This window comes from Pseudophryne corroboree, chromosome 6 (assembly GCF_028390025.1).
Source record: "Pseudophryne corroboree isolate aPseCor3 chromosome 6, aPseCor3.hap2, whole genome shotgun sequence".
NCBI classification, from domain to species: domain Eukaryota; kingdom Metazoa; phylum Chordata; class Amphibia; order Anura; family Myobatrachidae; genus Pseudophryne; species Pseudophryne corroboree.
The window spans coordinates 720,017,700-720,044,083 of NC_086449.1; the positions used below are offsets into that span (position 1 = coordinate 720,017,700).

At 46.1% G+C, this 26,384-nt stretch overlaps 1 protein-coding gene across 4 annotated transcripts in view; it reads left to right on the plus strand.

Annotated features, from left to right (window-relative positions):
• The window catches only part of CYFIP2 (cytoplasmic FMR1 interacting protein 2), a 147,457-nt gene that overhangs the window by 80,386 nt on the left and 40,687 nt on the right, over nucleotides 1-26,384 (plus strand). For all 4 annotated transcript variants that reach the window (XM_063928384.1, XM_063928387.1, XM_063928386.1 and 1 more), the window contains 4 exons: nucleotides 1,886-1,982; nucleotides 2,455-2,583; nucleotides 4,255-4,359; nucleotides 6,123-6,214. In XM_063928384.1, the coding sequence (XP_063784454.1) occupies nucleotides 1,886-1,982; nucleotides 2,455-2,583; nucleotides 4,255-4,359; nucleotides 6,123-6,214 (423 nt within the window). The remainder of the gene's footprint in view (nucleotides 1-1,885; nucleotides 1,983-2,454; nucleotides 2,584-4,254; nucleotides 4,360-6,122; nucleotides 6,215-26,384) is intronic.

Below are 26,384 nucleotides of genomic sequence, written 5' to 3' on the forward strand. Positions count from 1 at the left end.
TGGCCTTGGCTTCTGCTAGACGCGTGTCGGAGTTGGGGGCTTTGTCTTGTAAGAGCCCCTACTTGATCTTTCATGAAGATAGAGCTGAGCTCCGGACACGTCAGCAGTTTCTTCCTAAGGTTGTGTCGGCTTTTCATATCAATCAACCTATTATGGTGCCAGTTGCTACTGACTCCTCAATTCCATCAAAGTCCTTGGATGTAAGGGCTCTGAAAATCTATGTGAAGAGCACTGTTCGTCACAGGAAATCGGACTCTCTGTTTGTCCTATATGATCCCAAGAAACTTGGGTGTCCTGCTTCTAAGCAGACAATTTCGCATTGGATCAGGTTCACTATCCAGCATGCGTATTCTACGGCGAAATCTGTTAAGGCCCACTCTACTCATAAGGTGGGGTCTTCCTGGCCGGCTACCCGGGGTGTCTCGGCTTTACATCTTTGGCGAGCGGCTACTTGGTCAGGGTCGAACACGTTTGCTAAGTTCAACAAGTTCGATACTTTGGCCTCTGAGGACATAAAGTTTGGTCAATCAGTTCTGCAGGAGCCTCCGCGCTCTCCCTCCCGTTCTGGGAGCTTTGGTACATCCCCATGGTACTAATATGGATCTCAGCATCCTTTTAATTACCTACCGGTAAATCCTTTTCTCATAGTCCGTAGAGGATGCTGGGTGCCCGTCCAGCGCTTCGTTGTCCTGCAGTGGTTGTCTGGTTCAGTACAACTTTGTTCTTAGTTAAGTACTGCCTTGTTACTTGGTTAAGTAATGTTTCAGCTGTTGCTGAGTTTCAAGCTATTTAGCTTGGTTTGCCTTGTATGTGTGAGCTGGTGTGAATCTCGCCACTATCTTTGTATAATCCTTCTCTCCAAGATGTCCGTCTCCTTGGCCACAGTTTCTAGACTGAGTCTGGTAGGAGGGGCATAGAGGGAGGAGCCAGCCCACACTCTCAAACTCTTAAAGTGCCAATGGCCATATATATATATATATATATATATATATATACATACATACATATATACATCCAAAAGTCCAGCTCTCCACATTAATAATACATGCTGCGCCGGGTGCCTACACGAAGGAAGTAACATATATAGCGGGTGGTGTGGCACTGCAAGCGACGAATGAATCAGAGGCGGTAAACAGTCATATGTAGGACAACGTTTCAATGCCGTTTAATTTGGCATTTTCATCAGGTCACAAAAGAACAATACAACGCACTTACCTATATAACAAGTATGTAACCCCGTTCACCGGTGCTTCCGGAAGTCGGATCACCCGCCGGATTCCTTAGGTGCATACCCATGACGTTAGTGTAAATGGCGTCATCCACCTGTGTCCATCACCAAGGCAACATACAGATAGCAATGCATAGTCAAAAGGTTAGAAGATATTTAGACAAAAAATCTAAATCTAAAGCACTGATAAACATATACTAAATATCCTTTAACCCTTATATATATATATATATATATATATATATATATATATATAGTCAGCTGGTTTCTTATAAATAAGAAAAGGACGGCACTCCAATAAACAAGTGAAAAAGATTCTTTAGTAGATACTCATCTGTGACACAGATGAGTATCTACTAAAGAATCTTTTTCACATGTTTATTGGAGTGCCGTCCTTTTCTTATTTATAAGAAACCAGCTGACTGTCTATTTGTTGGGGAGGGCACCCTGCATTTGCCTATCTCATCCGGAGTGCCAAGCTATTGCTATATATATATATATATATATATATAAAAAAAAAACATTACATATACCAGAAAATGATTGGGAGGGAGAAATACCTGCAATAATCATGGTTTTGTTATTTATTGTAAGTTAATTGTGAAATAAATAGAAGGCTATGACACTATTATTATGTTTACTCCCATTTCCTTTCAGTGCTGCCCAGTTTCTCAGAAAGATGGCTGACCCTCAATCCATCCAAGAGTCTCAGAATCTCTCCATGTTCTTAGCCAACCATAACAGGATCACTCAGGTAGCTGCATTACTCTATATGGGATTCCACAGGTGATATTATAGGTGCTCACGTCCCCTAGCTTTTCCCCCCAATGTGTATTATTCTTACTATTCCTCTTCCCTCTCCTGCCGTTCTCCCCAACAGGCCATCATTTATTTTTATAATTATTTAGCACCCCCCTCTACACAGTACTGACTCCTCACATACCTTTACCTTCTATCCTATTGTCCCAGAGGCTGCACTGCTCCCCCTAATATGATACCCACACTCTGCAATCTAGTTGCTTACACAACCACTGATTGATCACGTGTACATATGCATGGCCATCTCAAAACTAGAGAATAACATGTTTAGTAATTGTGGGAGCTAATTAATACAGTATATTAATATTGCATATATTTGTATAAAGTCTGCTACTCTGGGCATCTACATTGATAACACCTCAGGGGAAGTTTATACTGACTCTGTCTTCATTGTGTCATCCTGACAGTGCCTGCACCAACAGCTTGAGGTGATCCCCGGTTACGAGGAGCTGCTGGCTGACATTGTGAATATCTGTGTGGATTACTACGAGAATAAAATGTACCTAACTCCAAGTGAGAAGCACATGCTGCTGAAGGTAAACGGGTATCAGGCTGTTACAGTCAGCAATGGCAGGAAAATCTGGTTATAAAGCTGCTTATCATTGCTTATAAGGTCCTATTGCCAAATGACCATATTTGCAAAATGTGGCTGCCAAATCTCCTGAGAACTAGTAGTTCGGTGAATGGGATTGTACGCTATAGTCATATATCTATCTGTCTATCTATCTATCTATCTATCTATCTATCTATCTATCTATCTATCTATCTATCTATCTATATATATATATATATATATATATATATATTCTATAGTTATATATAGCTATGGTTAAGGATATGGTTAAGGATATTTAAAAAAAAAAATGTAGGGCTGATGCTGAGCAGGCTGTATGCCTGTCTTTGAATTATTACTTGCATATGTTGCAAAACTGTGTGCACACAAGTACAGGCAATGCAGAGTTATACGCATCCCAATTACACTTGTGACTGAAGAGGCGGAAGTGTTGTGTAACTCTGCCTTCTCATTTAAACAAAATGTAGTGATGGAGTGTCAGCAGAAAATGTGGGCAATGTGAAATTACGCCTTGGGTTGTCAATCAGTGAGTTAACTATCGATGGTCACCATTGGTGATTAACCTTGCCAGTATGAAACAATCAACAGTGAGTCTGTGATGGTTTCACGCACCAATAGTCATCCCTGCTCTTTTACTCATCAGGCAGTGGACCAATCAGATGGGGGGGGGGGGGGGGCTAGGCTCCATGTCCCACTGCCAAAGAGAAAAAACATTGCATGGCTTTGTGTCATAGATGGCAGAGAACCATTGATTAAGTACCAATGGTCAATGGTTTTTCCATTGATGTGGGACATTAATGGGTGGAAAAACAACAACTGACCATCGATGGTTAATCAACAATAGTTGTTAGCTGTCGATAGTCGAATACCTTCCCTAAATGCACCTGATTCCAGACGTAGACAACGGCAGCCGCTGGGGAATTGTAAAACAACCCCCCCCTGTGTACCTGGCAGCCGTCTTGGGGGTAAAAAGTTACCAATGTTCCGATGTTACCGATCTTCCTGACCGATGTTCCCATGATTGAGGAAAAAAATATTTTTTACAAAAAAAATGCAAACTTTTTTTTTTCCTTTTGTACTAAAATTATTTTGAATATTCACCTAATTCACTCATAAAAAAACCCGACAATTTTCGGAGCGGTTTTTGAGAAGAAAATCGTCCGTCAAGTGGTTAAAGGATAACTACTGTATCTAATATATATAAATAAAATAAGAGAATCTCATTGACCTGAGCTCCCTTCTAACTTTTGGGCAGAAAACAGTATTTCTCAGCGTTTATTATTATCTGTATATTTGACATAGCTTTACAGTGTACCTGTAGCCTACACACAGTGGAAGCAGCCATCTCTGGTGGTGTCACTGGGGAGTAGGAAATTGGTGGGTTGCATTTTTATAAACATTAGTTCAGATCACAAAATGACTGCATTGTGTGCAGTGGCTGCATATGCTGTGCAGAGTAAGTCTACCAAACACAACTAGAAGCATTAGTATGTCTTACATGTATATTATATTTATACTGTATATATAAAATCTCCAATCCAGAGATGGTGGGGCATGCATTACCAGGTCATACTGTGCCACACCACAGCTGAATGAATCCAGACTCACAATGGCTGTACTCACTCTGTTGCAGGTGATGGGTTTCGGGTTGTACCTGATGGATGGAAATGTCAGCAACATTTATAAACTGGATGCTAAGAAGAGGATCAACCTAAGTAAAATTGACAAATTCTTCAAGGTGATGTGTAAAATTCACCCTTATACATGTAGGTCAGGGTAATTCACTGCCTCTCCTATGGAACAAACATGTACACCAGGTATTTATACGGTAACCACAAAGATGTATTAGCTGGCATAAGAGAAGGACCAGTCCAATGGAAAATGGTAATGGATAGGTGAAGGTTGGTTCATGTTACAGTCCATGTGCTGGTGATATACAGCTGTTCCAGACTACCAGATCCACCTCTGGAGACAAAACTGGTATAGAGGTGGCAGTTGTGTAGTGGGAGTATGTGAATGGATTTAGCTGAGCCAATACAGAGGAATCCTAGCACTCATTCTATTGGTTACATTTATCATGTAAGACGGGCATTGCACTGATAATTTAAACTTTAGGAACTGCAACTTAAGGGTGGGATGTATCATATATCATAATTAGATTGTGATATATCCTGCACCTAATTGCATCCATACTGGCGAGTTGTAACACCAGTGTGCATGATTACTTACCTGTCGAGACAGCTCTTCCAATATAGAGCTGTCCTGGTGAAGTTCCACCTTGCGGGTTTATGACCCGGGGATCCTAACGGGCAAGCCGCAGGGGGCCAGAAAGGGACACTTCCAATATCTGCTGTGGACCTCCACATTCTACTAATGATCCCACCTTAATTGAAAGCGAATGATATGGGTGAATGTGGACTGAGTAGTGAGGGGAGAATAGGGGTGAAATATAAAAAGGAAAAAATTAACGATATTACCTCTGTAAGACCACCTCCTCACAGCTGTGCAGACATTTTGTGTGGGGAACATCAGAGGTAGAAGTATCAGACCTTCTAAATGTGGATAGTTTGCCCATAACAACCAATAAGGTTCCAGCTATCATTTATCTAGCACAGTCTATAAAATGACATAAGCTGATTGGTTGCAATGGGCAGCGTCTCAGCTTTTTCTCTTTAGAAGGTTTGATATACACGTACCCCTCAATCCGCTAGGAACCAGTAATTAGACAGACAGTTATGAGGTCGACCCCAAATTGTCGACAAGCATTAGGGCAGAGGGAGGAAACACCCCTTTCTTCCCATTTATTCATGTATCCCACACCCCAAACCCTTCTACCCCATATTCCATTCTACAAAATAAAGTAAACACCACTCAAACCACTATGATAGGGCATTGTGCAACCACAGGCCACTACAAATACACTAATGTACCACAGCATAGATTGTGTACACTGCTTCAGGATCTCTATCGGAAGCAAACGTCCCTAGCTGACGAGGTCTTTCAGTCGTACTTCCATGTGTATGTCACCTTAACCAACGCTTTTCATGAAGCAAGTTGAGATGTTATCACCAAAATTGCTGTTACTAGATGTTCCCTAATGATCGCCACTGTCTCTTAAGTCATGGAGGAATTTGCATACAGTTATAGTAAACTAAATAATGTACAACAGGGACGGCCCAGGCTTTTATATACCCAACCATAAGCATGGTAGGCTGTTTATGGATCCCACATAGTTTATTCTGTGACCATGACTACAAGGAAGCACCAGCTTTCAGGATAATTAGAAGGCCCAGGGCGGGGGGACATATAAAACAGATACATGTGCATTCCTTTCAGGAATAAGGATCAACCAACAAGATTTAGGGAATCACGGGGGGAAAAAATCACAGCCTAAGTATAGTAATACATCTCATGTACCCACTACTGCGCCCACGTACAGAGCCTCCTGGACGCTGTTCTTGTGTGTCTAACTGTGCAGTCCGTCTCTGTTCTCTCTTGCAGCAGTTGCAGGTGGTACCGCTCTTTGGAGACATGCAGATAGAGCTTGCCAGATACATTGAGACCAGTGCTCACTATGAGGAGAACAAGTCCAAGTGAGTGCATGCCGTAATGTCTCTTGGCTCTCGCAGTGATAGGACAAGGGATGACCACAACGGAACTTTGTGAACCAATTATCCTGGAGAGGGAATCATTAACCACAGCAGTAAGCAGCTTGTGGTTGGAAATTGCACTTACTGTGCCCCAGGCTTTGCTGCCAAAAGCTGCTTAGTGCTGCCGTAACGCAACATAGAGCCCGTCTGACCCCTGGGACTAGCAACACTGCTCCTGAACATTTTAGCATTGGCTGCCTTAGTTCTGTTACTTGTCTGGGCAGATTTCACAGAGACTTGGAAACCATGGAACAACATTTGTAAAGATCCAACCTTGTTCCATCTCTTTTGTGGGGGATGCCCAGTAGATACCAGGTTTGGGAGCTTTTTCGTGGTAATATGAGCAGGAGCAGTGACATATCGTACGGGGCGAGTGTATTATTACAGTCTTTCTAAAAGGTTTATACTCTGAGCTCTGGATTTCCTTTCAATGAGCCACTTGTGTTTTTTTGGTCATCATCATTATCTTCTTTAAACATTTAGATTTACAAATGTATTCTTCTATTTCATAATAATGTTTTAGCGTTACATGGTAAACTCTAGGCAGTTAGGTAGTTCCACTAAGTGAAGAAGGGGAAGCATCAAACACGGCAGAATGAAGTGCTTGCTAGCTCCCGATAGAACAAGGCCTTGTCCATCCAATCAGGAGCAGGGTATAATCTTTTCCCTGTGTGTTGGATGCATCTCCTGCTTTTGATGATGCTACTGTATTATGCTGGCGTTCTTGCAGAATTGCTCAGTAACAATAGTAGAATGTATCAAACCTATTAAAGAGGAAGGGTGGATAAGTTGCCCATACCAAACAATAAGATGTTACATATTATTTTATGTACCTGATAAATGATAGGTAGAAGTTGATTGATTGATTGATTGATTGATTGATTTGTTGATATGGGCAAGTTTTAAAAGGTTTGCTCTCCCAATGAGTACAATAGACTGCTGCAGTTGCAATTTATATGGATGGAGGAGCCATCAGCAGTGAACTAGTTTGAGGCGACGGGGGGGTGATAACCACACCCAGAAAGCTAAAACTTGATGATAAATGCCTTAAACATAAATACCATCCATACAATTTGCTACAATATCTATGGGCACCTTGCTACTGTCAGTAGTGGATACTATTATTTTCTGTTATTATGTAGTTTAGCTTTCCAATGTTGTTCTCTAATAGGAGTACAGTAAAGTAACGTGTCCAAAATTATCTCAGAGTGTCACTTCTTCGTGTTGGACATATATAAATATAGAGGGGCTCAGGCAGAATTGAGCACAAGGTGGTTTGGCGAATGCATCTTGTACGTTTTAGTACTGTGCTTACACTAGAGCCAGGCAGAGTCATACTTTATTCAGCTGCATTGTAAGTCAGGGGTCCCACAGGACCAGTACCCACCTGTGGACACAGCTAGTTCTGTAGTGGCGTAGTGACAACTACAGCGTATAGGATGTGGGGAGGGAGAGTTACAATGCAACACAGAGTAGACACGTAATATTGGAGCACTTGTCACCTTGCTTGCTGCTCACCACATACAGCGCAGCTGCATGGAAGCACAGCACTGCCCATCCTGCACACGTAATCTGTGCGCTTCCTCTACAGCAGCGTGCCAATCCTCTTAGTCAGCCGCCTACTTAAACTGCACTGTTTAGTGTATAAACAATTACCCTAAATAACTATATCATGAACCCCACATAGATTATTGTAAACACAACAGCAGAACAGATACAGCAAGACACGGTACAGTAACAGAAAAATAATACACTCCACAGTTTACTCTCACATGCAATGCCTAAGCTTTATTGTAAAATCCTGGTGAGGAGAAGGAGGAGCAAGTACCCATAGCTTGTGCCTCAAGTCCCCCCACAGTAGAAGAGCTACAGACTCCTTAACTTAAGAAAGTGACGAACGCTGGTGGAATAACAATATGCAGAGTAGGCCTGGAAGGAGAATCAGGGCCAATGCTCAATATGCAGAGTAGGCCTGGAAGGAGAATCAGAGCCTATGCCCAATATGCAGAGTAGGCCTGGAAGGAGAATCAGAGCCTATGCCCAATATGCAGAGTAGGCCTGGAAGGAGAATCAGAGCCTATGCCCAATATGCAGAGTAGGCCTGGAAGGAGAATCAGAGCCTATGCCCAATATGCAGAGTAGGCCTGGAAGGAGAATCAGGGCTTAATACCTAATATGCAGAGTAGGCCTGGAAGGAGAATGAGGGCCAATGCCCAATATGCAGAGTAGGCATGGAAGGAGAATCAGGGCCAATGCCCAGTATGCAGAGTAGGCCTGGAAAGAGAATGAGGGCCAATGCCCAATATGCAGAGTAGGCCTGGAAGGAGAATCAGGGCTTAATACCTAATATGCAGAGTAGGCCTGGAAGGAGAATGAGGGCCAATGCCCAATATGCAGAGTAGGCATGGAAGGAGAATCAGGGCCAAAGCCCAGTATGCAGAGTAGGCCTGGAAAGAGAATCAGGGCCAATGCCCAATATGCAGAGTAGGCCTGAAGGAGAATCAGGGCCAATGCTCAATATGCAGAGTAGGCCTGAAGGAGAATCATGTCCTAATACCCAATATGCAGAGTAGGCCTAGAAGGAGAATCAGGACCAATGCCCAATATGCAGAGTAGGCCTGGAAGGAGAATCAGAGCCAATACCCAATATGCAGAGTAGGCCTTGAAGAAGAATCAGAGCCAATGCCCAATATGCAGAGTAGGCCTGTAAGGAGAATCAGGGCCAATACCCAATATGCAGAATAGGATTGAAGGAAAATCTGGGCCTAATGCCCAATATGCAGAGTAGGCCTGGTAGGAGAATCAGGGAAAATGCCCAATATGCAGAGTTGGCCTGGAAGAAGAATCAGGGCCAATGCCTAATATGCAGCGTAGGCCTGGAAGGAGAATCAGGGCCAATGTCCAATATGCAGAGTAGGCCTGGAAGGAAAATCAGGGCCTAATGCCCAATATGCAGAGTAGGCCTGGAAGGAGAATGAGGGCCTAATGGCCAATATGCAGAGTAGGCGTGGAAGGAGAATTTGGGCCAATGCCCAATATGCAGAGTAGGCTTGGAAAGATAATGAGGTCCTAATGCCCAATATGCAGGGAAGGGCTGGAAGGAGAATCAGGGCCAATGCCCAGTATGCAGATTAAGCCTAGAAGGAAAATCAGGGCAAATGCTCAATATGCAGAGTAGGCCTGGAAGGAGAATCAGGGCTAATGCCCAATATGCAGAGTAGGCCTGGCAGGAGAATCAGGGCCATTGCCGAATATGCAGAGTAGGCCTGGAAGGAGAATGAGGGTCTCATGCCAAATATGCAGAGTAGACCTAGAAGGAGAATCATGGCCAATGACCTGTATGCAGAGTAGGCCTATTAGGAGAACCTGGGCCTAATAACCAATGGGAAATCCTAAAGGCAGCGTTTGAGCCTAATGTCATTGGTCCTGCTGACGAACCTAGCGCCTAATGCCCACGTTAGTGGTATAGTGGGCACTTTAAGTAGGTAACACTGGCCCAAAAACAACTACCTTAGCTGAGAGAGTTTGCAGTGTAGGGTTCATATAGTTCTTTTGCCTTATAGCACTGCAGGCCCTCTTTAGTATCCAGTTGGCAGCTTGACTCTCGCTGCTTCTATTTTTATTCTGATGTCTTCCTGCCCCTGCCGTCTTCTCTCGAGTATTCTTTGCCACGTGCAGTAGCTAATATAAGCCACGGTGAGGGTGCAGAGCGAAGACATGGTGAGCTGCAATTGTCTTGCTACAGTAATGTTTGTGCAGCAAACTTTGATTGGCTTGCAGCAGTGGCAATTTCAAAATGGGGGCCCATTGATTGGCTGAACTTGAATCCTTTTGGATTCAAGCTTACTACAGCAGGAATATGTGTGACTTACCGAATGGGTCTTCAGGGATATGCCGCTCCTCTGGGGATAACTCCAGTGACGACCCACAGGTAAGTGGACACGTCTGTTGGTGTTCCCTACTATGCATGGTCCTTCATGGGTCCCTGGGATCCTGCACCAGGATCCTGCAGCTGAAAGGCGAAATTTGTCTGTAATGGGGTGTTGGCACCTAGACAAATTCAGAGTAGCCATAAATACGCCTATTCTCAGATGTATCCTTTGCACCTAATATAGGCCCTCATTCCGAGTTGTTCGCTCGCAAGCTGCTTTTAGCAGCTTTACACACGCAAAGCCGCCGCCTACTGGGAGTGAATCTTAGCTTCTTAAAATTGCGAACGAAAGATTCGCAATATTGCGAAAAGACATCTCTGTGCAGTTTCTGAGTAGCTCGAGACTTACTCTGCCAGTGCGATCAGTTCAGTGCTTGTCGTTCCTGGTTTGACGTCACAAACACACCCAGCGTTCGTCCAGACACTCCTCCGTTTCTCCAGCCACTCCCGCGTTTTTCCCAGAAACGGTAGCGTTTTTTCCCACACGCCCATAAAACGGCCAGTTTCCGCCCAGAAACACCCACTTCCTGTCAATCACATTATGATCACCAGAACGAAGAAAAAGCCGTGAGTAAAATTCCTAACTGCATAGCAAATTTACTTGGCGCAGTCGCAGTGCGAACATTGCGCATGCGCACTAAGCGGAAAATCGCTGCGATGCGAAGAAATTTACCGAGCGAACAACTCGGAATGACCACCATAGGCTGGTGTAAGTGCACGATGATGAGTATCAAACCAAGTGTACAGATAGGGGTGGTCCACTTACACATATACAGTATGCACTATTCTGAATACAGATGATTATGCGCATTTAGTTCTATGCATGCTATGCGCATGCAGTTACAGACAACTTGTATTCAATTCTGCATCAGCCCCAAATTGCGCACAACTGCTAGCAGGAGCATCCTCTGACAGACCCGATTATAGGAAACATTTCAGGTTTTTGTTTCTCAAAAATAAAATAAAAGAGCAGATATACAGCTGGAGAAGCTCATTATTAAGTGCTGTCTTTCAGTTTATGAAAACAATGTTTAACTTAAAGATAAAGAAGAGCCTATTGCTCTAACCTCACCTGTCTGTCTGGCTGAGTACAAGAATCAGGCCCTGCCCACTGGTGCCACAACACTCGGCGCCCTTGAGAATCAGTATTTTCTTTACAGCTCACTTGGGCCAAACGTTTCTTATTGAGCACTTCAGAAAAAATATTAAATCAAGTAAATTGTGTTTATATGTTTTCCCTAGGCTCAGTTATGTGGTGAGGGACCGGACTCGCTTCTGTTTCTCCACATATTTTATGATTGGCACAAGCACTGGTTTTACCTGTTACATTAACCATAAATAGTTTGCATTGGTCCTGGACCACCAACTCAGGACATCCTTGCAAGTGCCCCAAGGCATCTCAGGGTGCCACGGCCCCTAGTTTGGAACTACTGGGTTATGCATTACAGGGATAATGGCTTTATTTCAGCAACTTGCTTGCCATGCAGATTGTGGTCTTTGGGCCTAATTCATGTTTGTGCGCAATTGCATTTGCAATTTTTGAGGTATGGAACTGCTGATATTAGCAAGTCCTGCTGCCCTGGAATAAATAGAGACGCCCACCGGAGCCATGGCAAATCTGTTCACAATTGCGTACACATTCGAAACCTATGCATAAATACTAGGAACATTGAGGTTAAGGGCAGGCCTATGGCTATACATAATGGGGGTAATTCCAAGTTGATCGCAGCAGGAATTTTGTTAGCAGTTGGGCAAATCCATGTGCACTGCAGGGGAGGCAGATAAAACGTGCAGAAAGAGTTAAGGTCCATACACATTAGACGATGTCGCTCTGTGAGCAACATCGTCTAATGTTTCCCTCTCCCGGGCCGGACGGTCGGCGGCCGACTATACACACTGAGCGATATGACCACTCATATCGCTCAGTGACGTCACGCCCCCGCCAGCCCTGCATGAAGGTCGTGGACGACAGTCCACATCCTTCATGCATGCCCTACCGACAGCGACGATCGTTGCCGACCCGCGGGGCCGCGCATCGGTCGTCGCTGGCGGCATACACACTTGACGATAAAATGAGCGACGTCGCTCAAGGAGGGGGAAAATGAGCGACATCGCTCATTTTATCGTTAAGTGTGTACGGACCTTTAGATTTGGGTGGGTTATTTTATTTCTGTGCAGGGTAAATACTGGCTGCTTTATTTTTACACTGCAAATTAGATTGCAGATTGAACACACCACACCCAAATCTAACTCTCTCTGCACATGTTATATCTGCCTCCCCTGCAGTGCACATGGTTTTGCCCAACTGCTAACAAAATTCCTGCTGCGATCAACTTGGAATTACCCCCAATGTGGGGAAGTTGGTAGTAATACCACCCAGGTGCCTATCAGCGGTTGTTTTAATAGCCAGCAGCCACCATAAAGGGGGTAGTCAAACCCACAATAGGAAGCAAAAACAAGAGAGTGGATAGTGGCGCTGGGTATTACCAAATGGAACAATTGATAGTTGTTTCTTAAAACTCAAGTATATGTTTATTATATATTATTAAAAACAACAGTTTTCATAAATAAAAAAAAGGTCAGTAATAAATCTGCACAACACCTGGAAAATAGTATAGCAGTTCAGATGTAGACTGGAAAAAGGCAGAACCAGAGAGGCAGTGACTGACTGTCTCCGGCGCTCCCACGGACTCTGCAGCAGCCAGGTGCCTCATAAATCCGGGAGACTCAGTGGATGGGAGGTAGTCTGTGGGGCTGATTCAGACCTGATCGGTCGCACAGCAGCGATCAGGTCTGAAGTGCGCATGCGCCGGTGCCACAGTGCCCTAGCGCATGATTGACAGGCGGAAGGGGGCGGGCCAAAGCATTTGGCCGCCATTTAGGGGGCGCGGTCCAGGCAACGCAGGTGTGCCCAGACCATTGGGGAGGGTTGCGACGGCTGCGTGACGTCACACGCAGCTGCTGCGACCCGAGCAGCGACGAGTAGCTCCCTGCCAGCGCGAAGGAGCTGCGCTGGCAGGAAGCTACTCCTGAAGTACAAAAGGATGCTATTGTACTTGTGCGTCGAGGTAGGGCCTGACATGCGGGGCGGACTAGCCCTGTGCTGGGCGTCCCCCCCGCATGTCTGTGTGAGTGATCGTAGATGTGCTAAATTTAGCATGTCTACGATCAGGTCTGAATCACCCTATGTGTGTGTGTGTGTGTGTGTGTGTCTGTGTGTGTGTGTGTGTGTGTGTGTGTGTGTGTGTGTTGTGTGTGTGTGTGTGTGTGTGTGTTGTGTGTGTGTGTGTGTGTGTGTGTGTGTGTGTGTTGTGTGTGTGTGTGTGTGTGTGTGTGTGTGTGTTGTGTGTGTGTGTGTGTGTGTGTGTTGTGTGTGTGTGTGTGTGTGTGTGTGTTGTGTGTGTGTGTGTGTGTGTGTGTGTGTTGTGTGTGTGTGTGTGTGTGTGTGTGTGTGTGTGTGTGTGTGTGTGTGTTGTGTTGTGTGTGTGTGTGTGTGTGTGTGTGTGTGTGTGTGTGTGTGTGTGTGTGTGTTGTGTGTGTGTGTGTGTGTGTGTGTGTTGTGTGTGTGTGTGTTGTGTGTGTGTTGTGTGTGTGTGTGTGTGTGTGTGTGTTTGTGTGTGTGTGTGTGTTGTGTGTGTGTGTGTGTGTGTGTGTGTGTTGTGTGTGTGTGTGTGTGTGTGTGTGTGTGTGTGTGTGTGTGTGTTGTGTGTGTGTTGTGTGTGTGTGTGTGTGTGTGTGTGTTGTGTGTGTGTGTGTGTGTGTGTGTGTGTGTTGTGTGTGTGTGTGTGTGTGTGTGTGTGTGTGTTGTGTGTGTGTGTGTGTGTGTGTGTGTGTGTGTGTGTTGTGTGTGTGTGTGTGTGTGTGTGTGTGTGTGTGTGTTGTGTGTGTGTTGTGTGTGTGTGTGTGTGTGTGTGTGTGTTTGTGTGTGTGTGTGTGTTGTGTGTGTGTGTGTGTGTGTGTGTGTGTGTGTTGTGTGTGTGTGTGTGTGTGTGTGTGTGTTGTGTGTGTGTGTGTGTTGTGTGTGTGTGTGTGTGTGTGTTGTGTGTGTGTTGTGTGTGTGTTGTGTGTGTGTGTGTGTGTGTGTGTGTGTGTGTGTGTGTGTGTGTGTGTGTGTGTGTGTGTGTGTGTGTGTGTGTGTGTGTGTGTGTGTGTGTGTGGTGTGTGTGTGTGTGTGTGTGTGTGTGTGTTGTGTGTGTGTGTGTGTGTGTGTGTGTGTGTGTTGTGTGTGTGTTGTGTGTGTGTGTGTGTGTGTGTGTGTGTGTGTTGTGTGTGTTGTGTGTGTGTGTGTGTGTGTGTGTGTTGTGTGTGTGTGTGTGTGTGTGTGTTGTGTGTGTGTGTGTGTGTGTGTGTGTGTGTGTGTGTGTTGTGTGTGTGTGTGTGTGTGTTGTGTGTGTGTGTGTGTGTGTGTGTGTGTGTGTGTGTGTGTGTGTGTGTGTGTGTGTGTGAGATATGTGAATGTGTATGTGTGTGTTGTATGTATGCTGTATGTATGCCTATGTATATGTACAGCTGTACTGTATATATACAGTACAGGTGAATCACTGCACAGCACATAAGGATGTTTAAATGCAGACTGTGTTTTCTCAACATTACAGGGTCAACCATACCCCATTGTCAGGCTAAATATATAAACCAAAACACCTTTGTAAATTGCAGTGATGATATATATATTAGAGAGAAGGTGGCACTCTGGAGTCCTTAGTGTGTAGTTAGACAGGTAGTTCTTTTTCTCTGACGTCCTAGTGGATGCTGGGGACTCCGTCAGGACCATGGGGATTAGCGGCTCCGCAGGAGACAGGGCACAAAAATAAAGCTTTAGGATCAGGTGGTGTGCACTGGCTCCTCCCCCTATGACCCTCCAAGCCTCAGTTAGGTTTTTGTGCCCGTCCGAGCAGGGTGCAATCTAGGTGGCTCTCCTAAAGAGCTGCTTAGAAAAAGTTTTTAGGTTTTTTATTTTACAGTGAGTCCTGCTGGCAACAGGCTCACTGCAACGTGGGACTTAGGGGAGAAGAAGTGAACTCACCTGCGTGCAGGATGGATTGGCTTATTAGGCTACTGGACACCATTAGCTCCAGAGGGATCGAACACAGGCCCAGCCATGGAGTCCGGTCCCGGAGCCGCGCCGCCGACCCCCTTGCAGATGCCGAAAAGTGAAGAGGTCCAGAAACCGGCGGCAGAAGACTTTTCAGTCTTCATGAGGTAGCGCACAGCACTGCAGCTGTGCGCCATTGTTGTCACACACTTCACACCAGCGGTCACGGAGGGTGCAGGGGGCGCCCTGGGCAGCAATGAAAATACCTTGTTCTGGCTAAAAAATACATCACATATAGCCCTGGGGCTATATGGATGTATTTAACCCCTGCCAGGTCTCAGAAAAACGGGAGAAGAAGCCCGCCGAAAAGGGGGCGGGGCCTATTCTCCTCAGCACACAGCGCCATTTTCCCTCACAGAAATGCTGGTGGGAAGGCTCCCAGGCTCTCCCCTGCACTGCACTACAGAAACAGGGTTAAAACAGAGAGGGGGGGCACTTATTTGGCGATATGATTATATATATTAAGATGCTATAAGGGAAAAACACTTATATAAAGGTTGTCCCTGTATAATTATAGCGTTTTGGTGTGTGCTGGCAAACTCTCCCTCTGTCTCTCCAAAGGGCTAGTGGGGTCCTGTCCTCTATCAGAGCATTCCCTGTGTGTGTGCTGTGTGTCGGTACGTGTGTGTCGACATGTATGAGGACGATGTTAGTGAGGTGGCGGAGCAATTGCCTGTAATGGTGATGTCACTCTCTAGGGAGTCGACACCGGAATGGATGGCTTATTTAAGGAATTACGTGATAATGTCAACACGCTGCAAGGTCGGTTGACGACATGAGACGGCCGGCAAACCAATTAGTACCTGTCCAGGCGTCTCAAACACCGTCAGGGGCGTTAAAACGTCCTTTTACCTCAGTCGGTCGACACAGACACAGACACGGACACTGACTCCAGTGTCGACGGTGAAGAAACAAACGTATTTTCCTTTAGGGCCACACGTTACTTGTTAAGGGCAATGAAGGAGGTGTTACATATTTCTGATACTACAAGTACCACAGAAAAGGGTATTATGTGGAGTGTGAAAAAACTACCTGTAGTTTTTCCTGAATCAGATAAATTAAATGAAGTGTGTGATGATGCGTGGGTTTCCCCCGATAGAAAATTATTGGCGGTATACCCTTTCCCGCCATAAGTTAGGGCGCGTTGGGAAACACCCCTTAGGGTGGATAAGGCGCTCACACGCTTATCAAAACAAGTGGCGGTACCGTCTCCAGATAGGGCCGCCCTCAAGGAGCCAGCTGATAGGAGGCTGAAAAATATCCTAAAAAGTATATACACACATACTGGTGTTATACTGCGACCAGCGATCGCCTCAGCCTGGATGGGCAGCGCTGGGGTGGCTTGGTCGGATTCCCTGACTGAAAATATTGATAGCCTTGACAGGGACAGTATTTTATTGACTATAGCGCATTTAAAGGATGCATTTCTATATATGCGAGATGCACAGAGGAATATTTGCACTCTGGCATCAAGAGTAAGTGCGATGTCCATATCTGCCAGAAGTTGTTTATGGACACGACAGTGGTCAGGTGATGCAGATTCCAAATGGCACATGGAAGTATTGCCGTATAAAGGAGAAAAAGACAACGTCTTTTCAGCCTCAGTCCTTTCGTCCCCATAAGGGCAAGCGGGCAAAAGGCCAGTCATATCTGCCATGGGATAGAGGAAGGGAAGAAGACTGCAGCAGGCAGCCCATTCCCAGGTACAGAAGCCCTCCACCGCTTCTGCCAAGTCCTCAGCATGACGCTGGGGCCGTACAAGCGGACTCAGGTGCGGTGGGGGGGTCGTCTCAAGAGTTTCAGCACGCAGTGGGCTCACTCGCAAGTGGACCCCTGGATCCTACAAGTAGTATCCCAGGGGTACAGATTGGAAATTCGAGACGTCTCCCCCTCGCAGGTTCCTGAAGTCTGCTTTACCAACGTCTCCCTCAGACAGGGAGGCAGTAGTGGAAACAATTCACAAGCTGTATTCCCAGCAGGTGATAATCAAAGTACCCCTCCTACAACAAGGAAAGGGGTATTATTCCACACTATATTGTGGTACTGAAGCCAGACGGCTCGGTGAGACCTATTCTAAATCTGAAATATTTGAACACTTACATACAAAGGTTCAAATCAAGATGGAGTCACTCAGAGCAGTGATAGCGAACCAGGAAGAAGGGGACTATATGGTGTCCCGGGACATCAGGGATGCTTACCTCCATGTCCCAATTTGCCCTTCTCACCAAGGGTACCTCAGGTTCGTGGTACAGAACTGTCACTATCAGTTTCAGACGCTGCCGGTTGGATTGTCCACGGCACCCCGGGTCCTTACCAAGGTAATGGCCGAAATGATGATTCTTCTTCAAAGAAAATGGACGATCTCCTGATAAGGGCAAGGTCCAGAGAACAGTTGGAGGTCGGAGTAGCACTATCTCAAGTAGTTCTACGACAGCACGGGTGGATTCTAAATATTCCAAAACCGCAGCTGTTTCCGACGACACGTCTGCTGTTCCTAGGGATGATTCTGGACACAGTCCAGAAAAAGGTGTTTCTCCCGGAGAAGAAAGCCAGGGAGTTATCCGAGCTAGTCAGGAACCTCCTAAAACCAGGAAAAGTGTCAGTGCATCATTGCACAAGGGTCCTGGGAAAAATGGTGGCTTCTTACGAAGCGATTCCATTCGGCAGATTTCACGCAAGAACTTTTCAGTGGGATCTGCTGGAAAAATGGTCCGGATCGCATCTTCAGATGCATCAGCGGATAACCCTGTCTCCAAGGACAAGGGTGTTTCTTCTGCGGTGGCTGCAGAGTGCTCATCTACTAAAGGGCCGCAGATTCGGCATTCAGGACTGGGTCCTGGTGACCACGGATGCCAGCCTGAGAGGCTGGGGAGCAGTCACACAGGGAAAAATTTTTTCCAGGGAGTGTGATCAAGTCTGGAGACTTCTCTCCACATAAATATACTGGAGCTAAGGGCAATTTACAATGTTCTAAGCTTAGCAAGACCTCTGCTTCAAGGTCAGCCGGTATTGATCCAGTGGGACAACATCACGGCAGTCGCCCACGTAAACAGACAGGGCGGCAAAAGAAGCAGGAGGGCAATGGCAGAAACTGCAAGGATTCTTCGCTGGGCGAAAAATCATGTGATAGCACTGTCAGCAGTGTTCATTCCGGGAGTGGACAACTGGGAAGCAGACTTCCTCAGCAGGCACGACCTCCACCCGGGAGAGTGGGGACTTCATCGGGAAGTATTCCACATGATTGTGAACCGTTGGGAAAGACCAAAGGTGGACATGATGGCGTCCCGCCTGAACAAAAAACTGGACAGGTATTGCGCCAGGTCAAGAGGCCCTCAAGCAATAGCTGTGGACGTTCTGGTAACACCGTGGGTGTACCAGTCGGTGTATGTGTTCCCTCCTCTGCTTCTCATACCCAAGGTACTGAGAATTATAAGACGTAGAGGAGTAAGAACTATACTCGTGGCTCCAGAGTGGCCAAGAAGGACGTGGCACCCGGAACTTCAAGAAATGCTCACAGAGGACTCATGGCCTCTGCCACTAAGAAGGGACTTGCTTCAGCAAGTACCAGGTCTGTTCCAAGACTTACCGCGGCTGCGTTTGACGGCATGGCGGTGGAACGCCAGATCCTAAGGGAAAAAGGCATTCCGGAAGAGGTCATTCCTACCCTGGTCAAAGCCAGGAAGGAGGTGACCGCACAACATTATCACCACATGTGGCGAAAATATGTTGCGTGGTGTGAGGCCAGGAAGGCCCCACGAAGAAATTTCAACTCGGTCGATTCCTGCATTTCCTGCAAACAGGAGTGTTTATGGGCCTCAAATTGGGGTCCATTAAGGTTCAAATTTCGGCCCTGTCAATTTTCTTCCAGAAAGAATTGGCTTCAGTTCCTGAAGTCCAGAAGTTTGTCAAGGGAGTATTGCATATACAAACCCCTTTTTGTGCCTCCAGTGGCACTGTGGGATCTCAACGTAGTTCTGGGATTCCTCAAATCACATTTTAAACCGCTCAAATCTGTGGATTTGAAATATCTCACATGAAAAGTGACCATGCTGTTGGCCCTGGCCTCGGCCAAGCGAGTGTCAGAATTGGCGGCTTTGTCTCACAAAAGCCATATCTGATTGTCCATTCGGACAGGGCAGAGCTGCGGACTCGTCCCCAGTTTCTTCCTAAGGTGGTGTCAGCGTTTCACCTGAACCAGCTTATTGTGGTACCTGCGGCTACTAGGGACTTGGAGGACTCCAAGTTGCTAGATGTTGTCAGGGCCCTGAAAATATAGGTTTCCAGGACGGCTGGAGTCAGGAAAACTGACTTGCTGTTATCCTGTATGCACCCAACAAACTGGGTGCTCTTGCTTCTAAGCAGACGATTGCTAGTTGGATTTGTAGCACATTTCAACTTGCACATTCTGTGGCAGGCCTGCCACAGCCTAAATCCGTCAAGGCCCATTCCACAAGGAAGGTGGGCTCATCCTGGGCGGCTGCCCGAGGGGTCTCGGCATTACAACTCTGCCGAGCAGCTACGTGGTCGGGGGAGAACACGTTTGTAAAATTCTACAAATTTGATACCCTGGCTAAAGAGGACCTGGAGTTCTCTCATTCGGTGCTGCAGAGTCATCCGCACTCTCCCGCCCGTTTGGGAGCTTTGGTATAATCCCCATGGTCCTGACGGAGTCCCCAGCATCCACTTAGGACGTCAGAGAAAATAAGATTTTACTTACCGATAAATCTATTTCTCGTTGTCCGTAGTGGATGCTGGGCGCCCATCCCAAGTGCGGATTGTCTGCAATACTTGTACATAGTTATTGTTACAAAAAAATCGGGTTGTTATTGTTGTGAGCCGTCTGTTCAGAGGCTCCTACGTTTGTCATACTGTTAACTGGGTTCAGATCACAAGTTGTACGGTGTGATTGGTGTGGCTGGTATGAGTCTTACCCGGGATTCAAAATCCTTCCTTATTGTGTACGCTCGTCCGGGCACAGTATCCTAACTGAGGCTTGGAGGAGGGTCATAGGGGGAGGAGCCAGTGCACACCACCTGATCCTAAAGCTTTATTTTTGTGCCCTGTCTCCTGCGGAGCCGCTAATCCCCATGGTCCTGACGGAGTCCCCAGCATCCACTACGGACTACGAGAAATAGATTTATCGGTAAGTAAAATCTTATTATTTGACATGTTTCAGGCAACAGCCCGTTGTCAGGAATCAAGTGTATGACATAAATAAAGAATAAAGAACTACCTACTATCTACACCCAAAGAACTCCAGAGTGCCGCCTTCTCTGTAATCCTTATTCAAGGGTTCCATACCTAAGGAGGGCACCGGAGTAAGTTGTACCTATTGAGGAAAGCCAGGTCACCATTCAAGTACATATATAGATAGATAGATAGACAGATAGATAGATAGATAGACAGATAGATAGATAGATAGATAGATAGATAGATAGATAGATAGATAGATAGATAGATAGATAGATAGATAGATAGATAGAGTACACGGACATATGTGGGTGTATGTATATATATATTGTGACAAGAACACTGGGATAGTGTTTGAGGGCAGGTATATTTGTCCCAGGTTCTTGTCTTACATGTTTTAGAAAATGTTAACTTCTAGGAAAAATGCTTTTTGTTTTGTCTGAACCTTTTCAGTTTGCTGTAAAAGCTGGGTAAAGGCTCTGAGAGAGAGATAAGGCGAGTTCTAGACATTGGGCCCAGTTCGGGTCTTTGGCCTCACAGAGGGCTAATCAGGGTTTCAGCTGTGTAAGAGTGATATAGTGCTTCTAACCTGATTAGTATGGGCAGACTGCCTGGGAAGGCTGCAGGATCTGTGTGTGAGAGACACGCTTTCTGATGCAAGTAAGCTATACAGTATGTACTGAAGAACTCTGTGTTTTGTTTAGTGACAGTTAGGAACATCTTATGTTTAGTTAGTGCCGGACAGGCAAGGTATTTTTATTTTGGGGTTTGTTTTATTTTCTGTTTCAATAAAACTGGCCGGGGTCAGTTGTACCAGAAACTGGACTTGTGTTGTTCCTCAGCTGCTGCGTCCTTCCATATTCCCCAGGAAAAGGCACCTTGCACCCCTACAGTGTTACAACTTGGTGGAGAATGCGAGCAGGCCGTTCTGCGCATAAGTGAAAGCAGCAGCTTTGTGAGGCCTGCAGAAAACGGTGGTTTATGCAGATACAGCCCAGTGTGAAGTTACTGAGACTCACCCCTGAGGGTTTGATATATGTCCTGGGTGAAAGCAGCTGCAAAGCCGCCTGAAAAATCTGTTGACATGGAGGATCTGCTTAAAGCCTTGCTGCAAGCTACAGCGGCTCAGCAGGAGGCCAACCGACAGCAGCAGGTGGCAATGGAGGAAAATTGGAGACTACAGCAGGAGGCCAACAGACAGCAGCAGGTGGCAATGGAGGAAAATAAGAGACAACAGCAGGCAGTTGTTGATGAACTTTACAGGCAACAGCGTCAGGATAGAGAGGCCTTAGCAGAAGTGGTGCAGAGACTTGCAGCTCGGGTTGGAGATGTGGCCGTCAGTGCTCCAACCAGCTCTAGTTCTATACGAGCCAGTCACTTCCTGCAGAAAATGACAGAGGCTGATGATGTGGAGGCCTATCTGACCACGTTTGAAAGGACTGCCGAGCGTGAGAACTGGCCGAAAGCACAGTGGGCCAGTCTGCTGGCACCTTTCCTGTCAGGTGAGCCCCAAAAAGCTTACTTTGATTTAAGCCCTGCTGAGGCTCGGGACTATGATAAACTAAAGACTGAGATCCTGACCCGCCTGGGAGTCACGCTGTCAGTACGAGCACAACGGGTGCACCGTTGGCTGTACGCCATGGAGAAGCCTCCGCGCTCCCAGATGCACGACCTTATTCAGCTAACAAAAAAATGGCTACAGCCAGAGACATTAACTGGTCCCCAGATGGTGGAAAGAGTCGTCATGGACCGCTACTTGAGATCTTTGCCCATGGTCCTGCGCAAGTGGGTGAGCCATGGAAACCCGGGTACTGCTGACCAATTAGTGGACATGGTAGAGAGGTATTTGGCAGCAGAGGAACTACTGATGACCACCCAGCAACCCATAGATCCTCGACAGCGCCCTTCAGTAAAGACTGGTAAGACTGTTCCGTGGGAAAACGTTGCTGGGCGGTTAAGAGAACGCAAGGCTGGAGAGACTGTAAACACTGGCCCTGGAAACAGGCCAATGGGGCTAGAACGGTCTATGCTGCCCAAATGGGTTGATAATCGTGTGGTTAAATGTTTTAGGTGTGGTATGCCAGGTCATGTTATTGCCAATTGCCCAGTCACGCAAGAACCCATGCAATGTGATGCTGCCTTTGAATGTCGCAGAATATCTTTCTTTGCTAGGTTAGCCTGTACTGTGGTACCTTCACCTGAGCTGGAAAAACAAATGTGTGATGTGTTCTTAGAAGGTAACCGGGTAGAGGCCTTGCTAGATTCAGGAAGTTTAGTTACCCTCGTGAAAGCTGGGTTAGTGAACCCCTTAAAGGTCCAGCAAATACCTATTGGGGTAACTTGCATACATGGGGATACCCAACATTATGCCACTGCTGAGGTGAATATAGAAACTTGTTGTGGGTCAGCAATGGTTAAAGTGGGACTGGTCCCTACCTTGGTGCATGAGGCCATAATAGGGAGGGATTTTCCTCATTTTTGGAAACTGTGGGAATCACGGTTATCAACAGATGTGAGAAGTAAAAAGCCAGTTGATAATACCGGTGATTTTATGGATGTACGTGGGTCTTCGGAACTTTCTGGCCCTTTGCCTTTTGCTAGTTTGGCTGGGGAAGTGACAGATGGGGAGTCCAGTGAGGACCCTCTTGCCGGGAACAGAGACATAGTAGTTAGAACTGAAAGCGTGCCTGACCTGGAGGTAAAGAAGGATCTGTTTGCGTCTGAACAGTTAAAGGATCCTACCTTAATAAAGGCTAGAGAGAATGTTAAGATTGTTAATGGGGAACCTGTGGTACCAGGTGACAGGGTTACGTATCCCCACATGGCCATCTGTAATGAGCTCTTGTACCACATTGTCAAAAGGGGTGAGGATGTGGTGGAACAGCTGGTAGTTCCCCAGCCTTATCGGAGAACGGTACTAGATTTAGCTCACAGTCACGTTACCGCAGGACATTTAGGGGCAGAAAAAAACCACTGAAAGAGTTTTACAAAGGTTCTTTTGGCCAGGGGTTTATAAAGAAGTGTCTGAATATTGTTCTTCCTGTCCTGAGTGCCAGTATCATGCCCCTAGACCCCATTTCAGGAGCCCACTAGTTCCCATGCCTATTATAGAGGTCCCGTTTGACAGAATAGCCATGGATCTCGTGGGGCCCTTGTTAAAGTCTGCTCGGGGCCATCAGTATATCCTGGTAATTATGGACTATGCCACTCGATATCCTGAGGCTGTCCCTTTACGCACTATCACAACCAAGGCGATAGCTAGGGAGCTGGTGCAGGTATTTAGTAGAGTGGGAATACCAAAAGAAATTTTGACTGACCAAGGTACTCCATTTATGTCAAGGATCATGAAAGAATTGTGCAAGTTATTTAAGGTCACTCACCTCAGGACGTCCATCTACCATCCCCAAACTGACGGGTTGGTGGAAAGGTTTAATAAAACATTAAAAAGTATGTTAAAAAAGGTTGTTGAGAGAGATGGGAAAAACTGGGATTGTTTGTTGCCCTACTTGTTAATGGCCATCAGAGAAGTTCCTCAGTCCTCTACGGGGTTTTCTCCATTTGATTTGTTGTATGGTAGACACCCCAGAGGGCTGTTGGATGTTGCCAAAGAGACGTGGGAAGGACAGCCCACTCCTTATAGAAGCGTTATTGAGCATGTAACACAAATGCAGGATAGGATTGCAGCCGTGGTACCTGTTGTCAGAGAGCACATGGAACAGGCCCAAAGTGCTCAACAGAGGGTCTATAACCGGAGTGCCAAGATACGGGAATTTGCTCCTGGAGATAGAGTTCTTGTTTTGGTACCCACTGTGGAAAGCAAATTCCTAGCTAAATGGCAGGGTCCATTTGAGATTAGGGAAAAAGTGAATGAGGTTAATTACAAAGTATACCAGCCGGGAAAGAGAAAACCCGAACAGATCTACCATGTTAACTTAATCAAACCCTGGAAAGATAGGTTGTCTCTGTCAGCGGAGCCTTGCCCTTCGGTGTCTTCACCCCGGTTGCTTCCCGCAGTGAAGGTGTCAGAGACATTATCAGCTGATCAGAACAATCAGGTTAAAGAATTTCTCATCCAAAATAGGGAGGTATTTTCAGAGCTGCCTGGCCGAACGACCATAATAAAACATGACATTGTCACAGAACCAGGGGTCAGGGTTCATTTAAAGCAATATAGGATTCCTGAAGCTCAGCGAGAAGCTATTTCTAAGGAAGTTAAAACCATGTTAGAACTTGGAGTCATAGAGGAGTCTAACAGTGAGTGGTCCAGTCCCATAGTGCTCATCCCGAAGCCCGACGGTAGCATACGCTTCTGTAATGACTTTCGTAAGTTAAATGAGGTGTCCAAGTTTGACGCATACCCCATGCCCCGTGTGGATGAGCTTGTAGAAAGGCTGGGAACAGCCAGGTTTCTCACCACATTGGACCTGACCAAAGGTTACTGGCAAACACCTTTATCTGATAGCGCCAAAGAAAAAACAGCCTTTTCGGTTCCGGAGGGGCTGTACCAGTATAAGATGTTACCCTTTGGGTTGCATGGGGCTCCAGCAACCTTTCAACGGGCGATGGATAAAATTTTGAGGCCCCATAGAAAATATGCAGCTGCCTATTTGGATGATGTGGTAATTCACAGTACAGACTGGGGGTCACATTTGGTTAAAGTACAAGCAGTACTGGACTCAATCAGAGAGGCAGGGTTAACTGCTAACCCAAAGAAGTGCTGCCTCGCAATGGAGGAGGTCAAATACTTGGGCTTCACCATAGGCAGAGGTCTGATTAGGCCCCAATTGAATAAAGTTGATGCTATTCAAAACTGGCCTCGTCCAGTGAATAAAAAACAGGTAAGGGCTTTTTTGGGAATTACTGGGTACTATAGACGGTTTATTCCTAATTTTGCGACCACAGCGGTGCCGTTGTCAGACCTTACCAAAGGGAAGCAGTCAAATGTGGTGAAATGGAACCCTGATGCAGAAAAGGCGTTCCAAGCGTTAAAAGTGGCTTTGTGTTCACAACCGGTGTTGATAACACCAGATTTTTCAAAAGAATTTGTGGTACAGACAGATGCCTCAGAGGTAGGGATAGGTGCTGTGCTGTCCCAAACCAGAGATGGGGACGAACACCCTATCATTTATTTGAGTAGGAAACTCAATGAGCATGAAAAAAGGTATGCCATTGTGGAAAAGGAGGCTTTGGCCATTAAGTGGGCACTAGATACCTTGAGATATTACCTCTTGGGTAGACAATTCAGACTAGTGACAGACCATGCCCCTTTAAAATGGATGTATGTAAATAGAGGCAAGAATGCTCGTGTAACTAGATGGTTTCTAGCGTTGCAGGACTTTAAGTTTACTGTCGAACATAGACCGGGAACACAATTGGCCAACGCAGATGCATTGTCTCGCATCTTCTGTTTGGGGGCTACAAGTGTTCCGGCCCCTAGGTCGAAACAGGGGAGGGGGATATGTGACAAGAACACTGGGATAGTGTTTGAGGGCAGGTATATTTGTCCCAGGTTCTTGTCTTACATGTTTTAGAAAATGTTAACTTCTAGGAAAAATGCTTTTTGTTTTGTCTGAACCTTTTCAGTTTGCTGTAAAAGCTGGGTAAAGGCTCTGAGAGAGAGATAAGGCGAGTTCTAGACATTGGGCCCAGTTCGGGTCTTTGGCCTCACAGAGGGCTAATCAGGGTTTCAGCTGTGTAAGAGTGATATAGTGCTTCTAACCTGATTAGTATGGGCAGACTGCCTGGGAAGGCTGCAGGATCTGTGTGTGAGAGACACGCTTTCTGATGCAAGTAAGCTATACAGTATGTACTGAAGAACTCTGTGTTTTGTTTAGTGACAGTTAGGAACATCTTATGTTTAGTTAGTGCCGGACAGGCAAGGTATTTTTATTTTGGGGTTT